At 39.1% G+C, this 12683-nt stretch overlaps 1 protein-coding gene across 1 annotated transcript; it reads right to left on the bottom strand.

Moving 5' to 3' along the window:
- Window positions 1-5031: 5031 nt before the first annotated feature.
- LOC149261372 (phenylcoumaran benzylic ether reductase IRL1-like) lies at window positions 5032-9153 on the bottom strand. The gene is made up of 5 exons (XM_089422061.1): window positions 8594-9153; window positions 6408-6542; window positions 6067-6304; window positions 5712-5915; window positions 5032-5458 (listed from the first exon to the last, which is right to left on the bottom strand). Exons 1-5 carry the CDS (start codon window positions 8774-8776, stop codon window positions 5295-5297), a joined length of 924 nt encoding a protein of 307 aa, XP_089278187.1. The 5' UTR covers window positions 8777-9153; the 3' UTR covers window positions 5032-5294.
- Window positions 9154-12683: the final 3530 nt, after the last annotated feature.

Below are 12683 nucleotides of genomic sequence, written 5' to 3' on the forward strand. Positions count from 1 at the left end.
GGGATGGAATCTTCAAATGTAGATTCAACATCAAGGGAAGGGAGAACACACATCAGCTTGAAAAAAACTAAGGATTTCTTTGACATGAATTTGATGAATTCCAGGTCGAACTCTTGGAAAATAACTATCCACTTAAGAGTATTTCTGCCCAACAATTGACGTGACAATATGGATGTCATAGGGTTGCAATCTGCAATGACCATAGTTTTGCGAAGCAAGATGTAATGGCAAAATATCTAGACGACTTGAACGACTGCCAAAGCTAACTTTTCCACATGAGTATACCAGATCTCGGTATTGTTGAGGTTCCGAATCAGATAATAAATGGGATATTCAGTCCCCATATCGTCTTCTTGGACCAACACCATAGCTATAGTAGAGATGGCGACAACAAGGCACAGGAAATAATCGCGTTGATAGTCGGGGCGATATAAAAGAGATGTGCAAAACCAGTACATCTTTCAAGGCATCAAACACTTTCTGTCCAATGTCATCCCAATGGAAGGGAATCCCATTTTTTCAGTAAGCGAGTAAATCCTTCGGTCAGTTCAACGTAGTTAGGGACGAACCTCCTTAGGAAATTGGATTTCCTTTGGAGTCTTTGTAACTGAACAAGAGTGGAAGGCATAGGGAAGTTAATGATTTCCTGGACTTTCAAAGGATCAATATGAATTCCTTGTTTGGAAATGACGAAGCCAAGGAGCTGACCAGAAATAAAATAGAACACACATTTGTACAGGTTGAGTCAAATTTTATAATGTCTACAATGAAGGAAAATTGCCCATAAATTCGTGGGGTGATCAACCTAATGCTTGGAGTGAGCTAGGATATCATCTAGATATGGTTGCACGATATGCTTGATGTCGTGGAAAGCGTGGTCTATTGCACGTTGAAACGTGGCCCCTGCATTCTTTAAATCGAAAGGGGTATTTCTATAAGCAAAAGTGCCCCAAGGAAAAATAAATGTGGTTTTAGGTTGGTTTGTCGGGAGAATGTTGATTTGATTATAGCATGAGAATCCATCAATAAATGAATAAATCTCGCAGCCAACACAGTCATCAACAATTTGGTCAATAAACAGGGTTGGGTAGTTTTCCTTTGGACAAGTTGGATTTACATCCCAATAATCGACACATACTTGGCTTGTGAGTTGTTTCTTCATGACAAAGACAATGTTTGATACCCAATTAGTTAAAGGAAAGGGGTATATGAAACCAACCCAAAGAAGCTTTTTGATTTTAGCTTTTATCCCAGCCACCTTCTTGGGATGGAATGGATGGAGGCACTACCAGACGGTTTTGGCATAAGGATAAGTCTTGATTTCGTGCACTATGATGTTTGGGTCGATACCTAGCATTTCCTCGTATGTCCAGGAAAAGACATCTCTGAACTCACGAAAAGGGCTCGATAAATATCGATTTCAAATGACGTACAATATGCTCCGATGTATAAATTTTCTACTATTCTTGGTTTAATTGAAATATTGAGAGGGATGGTTTCTTTGATATTTGAAAGGTTCTTTTCAGAGTCGATCTCATGAATGGAGACAAAATTCGTAAAGGGTTTGACAAGATTAGGTAGGTACACACCACTGAGATTATCTTCAATGGTATCTGTGAAGGAGGAACAATGATGATGTTAATCCCACAACATGTTGTCTAACATCATGATCTCCATGATACTTTTGTCGGTAGAGAATGTACGCAAGAAAGGATCAAAGGGCGTGCCATAATCCAATTATCGATCTACACAATTAATAAAAGAAAAAGTATGGGTCGCACAAGCCAAGTAGATGGCTTCGTAATCTTTCTCGGTGGGGCTAAGTGACATTTGGTCACCAAACTTTTTGATGCTAGTTTCATACTCCTCCCATGGAAAGATGAATCTCCCTCGCAAGATCCTTGCAAGGAATCCCAAATTTATCTCCACAACTTATTAGGTTTCCTAACACCCAAAACCTTGAAATTAGTTGGCTACATCAAGAAAAGTAATGTGATTGTGTTGATGTATAGTGATAGCACCCACACTTTTACTCATTGGAGAGTGGCACAAGAAACCCATTGTTATGTAAGTGCCATATATAATTTTCAAATTGATTTCCAATGGTAGTATGATGAAATGTCAGAGGTAATGTGAAACTCTGAAATTATAGATTGTCCAGTATAATTTCAGTAGTCACATGTTTTTAATCGAAATGGGTGGTTTTGATAAAGTTGTTAAGGTAGAATGGTTATACACTTTAGGAATTCTCACCATGGATTTAAATAATAATACATGAGCTTCACTCAAGGGATTGAGAATTAGATCCCTTGATATTATCACCTTTAATCATATGAGAAGTTGTTGAAGAAAGACAACTTGAGTGTTATTGCACTGTGTAATGTCATAAAAGTAGTTGACGCCACCCTTCAAGATATTAAACTTGATTTGAAGCTACTCTTCTCTATATATTAAAAAAGTACTTGAAACACCATAAGGTTTACTACCTTCATATAGAGAGTATGACCATCATATTCTCCTCATTCCATTTATTCAACCACCTAATGTGCACCCTAATAAGTATCGTTTTGCACAAAAAAATGAAATTAACAAAGATCATTTATGAATTTTTGGAGGAAAGATTCATATGTACTACTACTAACCTTTAATCATCACCAATCGCCATGGTATTAAAGAAGGAAGGTACTTGGAACATGTATCCTAATTTATGGGCTCTCAACAAGTTGATCATCAAGGACAAATTTCCTATCCTAGTTATTAATAACTTCTTGGATGAACTCCATGAATCCAATCTTTACACTAAAATTAACTTTCATTCTAGCTACCACTAATTAGGATGAAAGAGAAAAGTATACCTAAGACCACCTTCTATACACATGAAGGTAAATATTAGTTTTTATTGATGCATTTTTTCCTTTTCAATTCTATATCAACATTATAGTCTCATGAACAATATATTTCACCCATTCTATGCAAATTTGTGCTATTATTCTTGGATGATCTTATGATCTACAACAAAATAATATACCACATGGAGAATGTTGTTAAAATCTTGTAACTCCTATAGGACCACCAACTATTCATGAAATGATACAAATGTGATTTTGGGGCTTTAGAGGTTGAATAATTGGGCCACATTGTAAGTCTAGAGGCCATACAATTTAATCCCAAGAAATTCATGGCTATGCAATTGGCTCTATTCCAAAAAACTAAAAAGTTTGCATGGATTCTTGTGACTAATAAGCTCGCTCAAGGAAGGTCTATCTCTAGACTAGAAACAAAGAGGGAGGACAAAGTCCTGGGGAGCAAAGTGCTGGAAGGAGAAAGTCTATGTGTCGAGGAACCAAGTGCAGAAAAAGAGGAAGGACTTGACTTGTGCTTGGAGGGCATCCTACTCAAGGGTCTAGGGTTTGGCATTGATCAAGAAAAAAGCTTCAATAAGAGAAAACTTACCGAAGGGTTTTCCTCTCAAAAGAAGAGAGGTTTTGGCCCTGGTAGAGAGCCAACATTTGTGTTCTTGTCTTTATGTTTTTGGTAGTAGTTTGATGAAACACACACGCTAATAATAATAAGAAGATCAAGCTAAAATAATTGTAAAAGTGCCTCACAAATTGTTATCAAGTCAAGAAGAATCACACTATACCTAATTGCCCTAGATTCTTCAACACCATGCACACAACTGCAGGAACCTTCCCCTTCGCCTAAAAACTGAAAACAGACTTCTCTTACTTAGATCATTCACTCATAGATTGATTCTCTATCTCTCATGACTCTCTATGACTCATTTTTATATCATTCTATATTATAATACCATGGTCCGCGAACCATGGGCGGGTCACAAAACAACTTAACTTCTAACAAACTAAGGGGCTTTGACCTTCCCAAAGCCCCTTTGACTCCTATCGACCTATGCGCTCCACTCCTCAAAATGCGGAGACTTTGCAATACTTTTTACAAAATTGACTCGAAGGGACCTTGTCCCAACAGGGTGGATGGGTTGCAACCAGTCACATGCTACCACATAACTTGTGGTAAACCATGATGGTTTCCATCGTGTAAGGGGGTGTACCCTCTTGTTAACTTTCGGATGGGCCTAAGCCCCCTCCTATCATCGCTTTGCCCAAGCTTCCTAATCTGACGACGCTCAACCTTCTTGACGGTTTCAATCTTTCAGGGACTTCTACACTTGTGCTGCACTCTTGAGCTTTTCTTCCATGGTCCGATAGTTGAAGGGCTTTTAGCCCATGGGTGCTAACCTCCTGCCCCTCTATGATCCGAAGCAATGATTGAGGGATTTACCTCCACAACCCTCGGCTTTCTAGGCCATTTCATTTGTGGTTTACTTCTAGATGGCTCGATGCTCGACAAACTTGTTCAACCTTTTTGATCTGTGCTTTGAACTTCTTGATTGGTGGACCAGTTCGACCTTCTTGCCCTTGGTCCATTGACATCAATGCCAATTATTACCAACACAATACAACTATGAAAATATGCAAAAAGAGAATGTCTTTTAAGTTTAACATAATCATCATTAACAAGAAATACGAGGAAAAGAACACTGTGAAAAAAACATTTCTTTGTGTTATAGACACTTAATAGACCTTATTGCAAATTGAAAATAGTTACATTTATGTTTTCCTAAAACTAAATTGCATTTTTCTAATGTCTAAGGCCCATTTATAAAATGTTACTCGACCCTTTTCTAAATTGCTTGAAATTTGAGTTTTTTCAGAATTGACCACTATAAAGGCTCTGTAGAATACTATATAGTATAGCATGTTATGCTTGCAAGCAACTACAAATGTTTAGGGCAAACTCTAAATTATAATTATTATTATTGTCCTAATCTATCGCTGTCGGCTAAATTTTAAGAGTGCACTCTTGCTGCCCAAGGGATGCGTGCCCATCCCGAAATGCACTGCAACGCAAATAACATTAATATAGTATAACATTTTGTGAGAAAGAACAAAAGCATTCCATTGAAAGCAAATTTCGATATAACACCTTGTTAAATAATATTGCACAATCACATAAAGGAATGCAATGCAAAGGGAAAACAACAGCCCAGCATAGCTTTCAGTGTAAATCCGTGTAAAAGCTCAACTGTATATTTTGAACTTATCCAAAATCCCAGCTTGATTGAATAGTGGCTATCCACAAAACACGAAACTGCAAAACAGAAGGAATCAGTGACCTGAGAATAATTATTTTGGTAACTCCCAAAAGTTTCATCCAAAATGGATAAAGGCATCCAACCACTCTGATGTTCTTCCTAGCACCTCCTACAATCTACTTTAGACATACTGATTGAGGAATTCTTCAACAGCAGTGTATTTCACATCTGGGTAGAGCTGACTGGCCTCTACACCATCAGGTCCAATTTCAAAATTTGTTTGATCCCCTTTTACAAAAATAGAGTGCTCAATTGCCATGCCAAGGTTATCTGGGAATGGTGTTTCTGCATCACCCACCATAGCATTTTATGAGACCAGTTATTTTCTCATTCTATAGTCTGAAGAGATTAAACAAGCATAGAAATACCCATCCCACATTTCAGTTACCAAAAGCAACTGTAGCCAATAGACAAAAATCAAGAACATATATGCGTAAAATTATTTTAAAAGATATTTGTACTTAAATGGCAGGGGGAGGCGGAAAACGAAATTTGCACAGATGTCAGGGGAAAATGAAAAAATATTCCAAATCCTAACCTGTAATTTTTTTCAGGATCTCTTCCTCTGGTAGATACAACTTCTCCACAGTCTTGCCAATCTTTTTCTCCCATAGAGCTACAAGTTCGTTGAGAGAATAAATGTTGGCAGGAAGCCTAAAATATAGGGTCTTGTTCAGAGTTCTGGGGTCATCCACCGCCTTGATTGTGAATGTTCCAATATCTTCCTCCTTCACAAAAACAGCTGCGTATTCATTGTGGGGTGGATTAACAACCACTCAAAGACTACATGATAGAATTCAAGACATAGATAGAAAATTTTTGAACAGAGGATACATTGTAGACCATGCTAATCATAAAAGGAAAATTATAAGCAGACAGCCAGTTGTAAATACCTTTGGCATTTCCATCTCCAAATATTACAACTTTATCTCTTGGGGGGGCAGTAATGTCCAGATGCCCAAAACCTGGCAAAAAGTACCTAGCAAAGCAATTGTTTGAGACATATGTGTAAGGGATGCCTTCTGCCTCAATTGCCCTACGAATTTTTGCTTTGTTTTCATACATGGTTTTTACAGGCTCCACTGCATGGACTTTATCAGCGTCATTTCCAAACTCAGACGGCAAAAACCTCTGTAAATATCATCACCAATAGTTGTGAAAAAGCATTCTGAAATGATGGATCGGATCTACTTACAGCCCATACAGTCAAAACCTCATCAATAGCACTATATACCTTGATGGTTCCAACCTCCTTAATGGCCTTGATAATGTTCAGCTGATCCATCATCTGTGGTCCCTTTGCTGCCGAAATAACTACATCGACTTTCTTGATTGCTTCCACAAGACTTGCCTGGTCCTCTAGAGATCCCTGCACATAGGTGATCGTATATCAGGTCAAGCAATTGAGCATATCCTAAAAGATGAATAGCACCTACTTCTACAATACCCCGTCTAAAACAACATATTGCCTTGAACACGGAATGACCTAGCTCATTTCTTTTCAGATGATCAGTCACAAAAATTTATAACAGAATTCCTACATTATCGAATCCCAATATGGAAAAAATAACTGTAAACCCTAGTCCCCTCTATAGAAAAAAAATTTAGAGCACATTTAGCTGTTGATTTGCATAATCCATCATAAAATAGGGTCAAATATGGATACCAACAAGAAGAGAAATTGAAATAATGTCCACAAATAATCAGAATAGAGTCAAAATGAAACCTCAAATGCCTCTGAAAGAATTTTTAATAAAGTGAAAAACTGTTCACTTGAAGCAGGACAGAACTGTCATAACCAGTCAAAGGGTACAGGCTACAGCACAAAGGGCATCCGACGTAACTACCTGTATGTAGTCTTTCCTGTGAACCACTACTCAGAATGATTTACATTGGATCATTATATTATTTGCCATCAATCTTGACGCATTTAGTGCCGGAAAATTGGAGGAATCGGTTCACAGGACCTTTTTTACCGGCAGGTCCCAGTTTGTCGAATTGGAGTTTAAAACCTTCCAGAGGCCTTTTGAGGCATTTAATGAAGATTTTAGGGTTCTAAAAACTCTCATTGTATGAAATCCCTAGTGTTGTTCTACACTCAGATACCTTTCCATTGCGCAAGCATGACCTCAATCAGAGTCCATATGCAAAGTTATGAGACCTAGAAATCGACCTTCCTATTTTGTTCACTATGATTCAAGATGATGCTACATCAACCTCATTATTCATGGAAAAGGGGCTAGCCATATGACCATGATGAATGAGACTCGAGAAGAGTCAAGTTGTAACTCATGCTGTGGGTTGAATGGGTCAAACTTAGCCCCTGGTTAAGGCTCCGACCATGTTAAGGATTTGATTCTATTTTAGTGCATTTTGTTCCATAGTAGAGCAGAATAGCTAAGAGTGGATAGGGAGAGGACAACACAGAGAGGGTTTATGGGTTTATATTCCGTAGCAACCAACAAGCAATAGGTCTCTCTCTTTTTTACTTGCACCATTTTCCATTTAGAGAAAGAGAACGCAGAGCAGCCTCACCTTCCAGTTGGATTTTCTCCAGAAAGAGTTTCCCAAAACATATCTTGTGTTATTGTGGTTTTGTGAGTGATTGTTCTATTTGCTCTTTATTTTGTGCATTTTATATATTGCATCCATAAGAAGAAACAATAATTTAATAAATCTAGAAGGTGTAAGGAAAATTAACCCTCATAATAATTATTTTTAAATTTAAGCAAATCTTTATCAGATTTGTTGTGATTAACTGTCCAGTGGAATATCCACAGCAGTTTACAAATCACAAGGTATCAGAAACTTCAGCCAAAGTATCAATCTGTACAACTAATGAAGTTGGTAAGCTGGTTCTGGCTAGGATGGGCTGGATCTAGTGTGTGTGGGAGTTTGTCACCTTGTTTGAGAAATGATCCATTTTCATACCCTAAAGAATAAAGAATCAATTTACAGTGATCATGGTGATCGGTTCTCAAAACCCATTTCAAAATGGAATGCCGAAATAAGCATATTTACTACTATAAACCATTACAAATATAGTACATACTGATTAATACTCCTGACCCAGTTCACATAATAAGGAACCATGCACAGAAAAATGCGCGTAGACAAATAGTTCATACTGATTACTTACCACAACCCAGTAGATAAACGATAAAGTAAGCATAATGCGAGAAAAAAGCAGTCAATTATGGGATCTGCTAATCAGGGTTCAAGCTTCCCTACCAATTGCAAGGAATCAGCAAATGGGCATACCCACAAGAAACGAAGAGTGCAGAACAAACTTATGCAGATTGATTTTCAGAATAACCCCTTACAGCAACTGAGAAAAGCAGCCTTCCCATAAAGAAATAAACACTGCAGATTTTTCGCATGCTAATGAGTTTTGATCTGAAAGTCGGGCAGAGAACTTACACGGAGTATATTAGCTCCCGATTCCTTAAACGATTCCAGAAGCCGAGCCTTTTCAGGATTAGAAGTAGTAGACTCTCTAACAAGAAGGAATGTGGGATGGCCGAGAGCAAGGCTGGCTCTGGATATATAACTACCAATGTAGCCTGTTCCTCCAATTATCAGAATTCTGCTGCTGTTTGCCATAATATCGAAGTCTGACAGAGCGTTCTCCTTTCGACTGATTTGGGAATTCTAAGGAATTGTTGAGCTGCTCACCTTTGACTTCTTATTACGCCAAAGGCGTTATTTTAGGGGACGACCTACCGACCTTCGTCGTCTGTCAAAGGCCACTTACGATCTGCCATTTATTTTTAATCTTATTACAAAATGCCACGTATTATATATATTTTAAACGCCTACATCATCCGAGACCAGTGTTGATCACTCCGAGCAGAGGGGAAGGGCTCCATTAATGAGAATCTGCGTGGCCATGCCCACTCTCACCGCGAGCAGCTGGATCATCAACCCGTGCCCGTCGCCCACATCAGAAGCCATAACAAGGACTACCCTGCAATTCCCCCGGGAGTGACAAATTTCAAGAAGCTTGGCTAATCTTCTTATACATACACAGGCCTGCAAACAAATAAAATTTGAAGAAATGACAAATTTCAAGAAGTTTAAATATATATCTTCTTTGAATTCATGTTTAATAAATAACATGAAGGGCATGTTCATGGAAAGTAGAAATTTGGACATAAACTCTCTAAGGAAATCAGAGATTTGGAAAATTAATTATTGTATTAGATTTTTTTATTTTTTAAATTTTTTTTGGTTTGAGATTCAGCGATTTTAAATAAGTTATTTATTTATGATTATTTTTATGAGAGGGTGAAGAAGTGGGATTGAAACTAGTGAAATAAATCACATAGCATCAATCATCACTTCCGGTGCTTGTACCCGGTAACCAGGACTTCTCAGGCGGTCACTCAAGAGGTCACCCGGTCACCCATCCCAGAGGTGATGTGGGATGGGTGACCTCTTGGGAAGTCCTGGTTACTCGCCCCGAAGTGATGATTGACCCTATGTGATTTATTTCACCAGTTTCAATCCCACTGCTTCACCCCACTGATAGACTATACAAAAATCATAAGAAATTAGTCAGTTACTACTACTTTTAATGGAAATAGTCGTAGATGAATGACTTAATTAATGCAACTGAATCTTAAACAATGATATCTAATATAATGTTACGAGGAAAACCCCTAATACTTAACTAATCATTGTCCTAATATACCTTTAAACCAGTAAAAACTTGAAGTGTTACCCTACTCTGTCCCTACATTACACAGATCATTCCCATCACATTACTACGAATTTTAATAGATGTTTCCTTTAAGCAATTATTTCCTTACATGAGAATACTGCTACTACACTCAGAGAATCATGTCGTCCATTCCCTTTAAACGGAGGGTTCTTTGGGCGGTTTTCTCGTCTAATGAATGGTAGCAACCAGTATGGAAAAACCATATGGTAAACTACTTATTTTAATTTTTCGTCTGTTCGCGTCCAATATAGGCGCATGCCATTTGTCAGGCTATTTGTCATGTTTTTCTGTTGAGAATTCACCGGAATTGAGATATATTTTGTGTTCCTGGCACTCTTTTCTACAATTGCTGGCTACGAGATCGAGCAATGTAATGTCCCATCTTTTGTGCACAGGGCAGAGGAAGGACCTCCCTCCACGGCAGCATTGGAACACACCTTCGCGTCTCTGGTGATTCTTTGATGCCTCAAGCCTATGAAATGGAATCCGGAATTAGCTCCCTATAATTTTCTCCTCTCCGCTGTTCTGCAGCAGCTCCTCAAGGCCCAAGTTAAAAACCAGATCAACAATATCGCTTTACATGATTTACACTGTAGGTTTGTTGTTTTGTTCTTTAAGAGTTTGGCTTTTTAGGGAATTCAAGATTTAAAAAATTAAACAATAACAAATTTAAAGGCATAAGAATTAGTTATATTTTATAATTTGAAATTATTATCACTAATATATATATATTTTTAAGTTAGATAAAATTACATTTTTATCATCTCTAATATATCACCCAAATTGGGACAGGGAACAGTGACTTCACATCAAGAGTGTAAGGCCTTCGAGCTGCAGTGCGACGGGCGCCGGGCGAGGTCGTGCACGCGGGCGCGGGCGGGCGCGCTGAACGACGGAAGTGCGACGGGGCTGCGACGTTTGTGCGACGATAATGCAACATTACATGCGACATAAAAGCAACGATATGTGCAAACACTTAAAGCGACTAAGTGTGAGCGTGAGCACTTTTATATGCGGTATAACATATATGGAAGCCGACTTGTAATAAAGTTACATGAGCGTATGTTAATGAGCTTGTGGGGTCGGCCATGGGGCTGCACACCCCCTTAAAAACATACGCATGGATTGGTATAAGTAAAAGAAGCATGAGGCTCATTTGAAGCCATCGAACTCTCATTCACTTCTGCGCATGAGGGAAGGGTAAAACCTGCGCAAAGGAGATAAGGACTGCACATATCTCATGCGTAGGTTATCTAAGTGCAGATTTGGGATTTCTTATGCCGGTTGAAGTGTAGGCAAGCGTGTCGAGGTTCGGGTTGTATGTGCAGGACTTGGTAGAAAGGATAAGTGGCTCGGGTGAGCACTTCTCTTTGTGCAAGGGTGCACATGATTGTAAAAGGTTGTTCTATGCCTTGGTTGTAAAATATTCTAAGTATAGACTTGGAGGTTTGCCAAGTATACTTGATGATTGTATTATTGAAAGACTGATATAATATATTGTCGGGTAGACTTGTTCGGGAGTTGCCCTTCCCCTTTATACTTGTTGCAATTGTTGATGTTCTTGTTATAATTGCTATGGATAATGAATGAGTATGGGCTTCATTAAGTATAAAGGATAATTGCATTTTACTTGGTTGCGAAACACAAACTAAGTAAGGACAAGTGAATTAGGCGTAGTCCACGAAGGTGAGTATTGGTGAAAAGAAAGCGTTTGGTAGCTGCTACACACCTTCACCGAAGTGAAGGTGGTATCAGAGCAGCTGATCCGGGTATTGAAGGTTGTAGCTGCTACACACCTTCACTGAAGTGAAGGTGGTATCAGAGCAGTTGATTCAGGGTATTGAAGGTTGAAGCTGCTACACAACTTCACCGAAGTGAAGTTGGTATCAGAGCTCGGTTTAGAGTTGGTGAGCAAGGTTTGCTCGTGACAGGTACTTGCAGGTGAAGGAAACCGTTTCACACGAAGTGGAACAAGGGTTGGTTCAGGTTGTAGGTGATTTGGTGAACATGGAGAAGGCTGGAAAAGCAGTGATGGTGGATGAAGGTGAATCTAGCCATAATGCGGTTGAAGCTCTCCGGTACGAAGTGTTGGAACATATGAGTCGATGGAGTTCTAACTGGGTTGCGATGAGGGCTGAGAACATGAAGATTCGAGAAAGCTGTTCGAAACTAAAGAGGGAACTTGAAGAACTCAAGAGCCAATGTGGAAGTACGACAGATGTTGAACTCAAGGAACTTGATGAGGAGATCCAACGAAGTGGTTTTGATCTTCAAGAGCTCTTTGATGAAAGAGCCCAGTTGAGGAAGGAAAGTGCCAGGGTGGAAGCCGAGATCAAGCAGATTGAGGAAGAAATAAAGAAGAAGCTTCTTGGTAAGAAGGTTGTTGTGATTGAGCAGGAAGAGCTCGACTACATTGACAGGTTGGGAACTCACTACTGAGAACATCCAGAGGACATTCGGAAGTTTAGTTCTATGAACTTGGTCAGTGGACACTTGGTTGGTGCACTTGAGCAAGATGCGATGAAGGGCAAGCTTGAAGGAAGTCAGGCTGGACCAAGATCGGGTTGCTTAGAAGAGCCAAGCAAGGAAGTGAAGTACCTTAGGAGGAATGTCAAGATGGAGCATGAGCCAATTGACACTTCTGAGGCCGAATTCTTGAAGAAGGTTGTTGATGTGAGGCGCAAGACAAAGCCAACAAAGGGAGGTGATTCCTTGAAGCTAAGTTTTGTGCAAGTAACCGTGAAGGGCAAAAGATTTGCAGCTTTGGTGGATACAGGGGCTACTCAT

Source organism: Pinus tabuliformis, chromosome 6 (genome assembly GCF_031772625.1).
Source record: "Pinus tabuliformis cultivar Carrire ecotype Pingquan chromosome 6, CPIR1, whole genome shotgun sequence".
Classification (NCBI taxonomy): Eukaryota; Viridiplantae; Streptophyta; class Pinopsida; order Pinales; family Pinaceae; genus Pinus; species Pinus tabuliformis.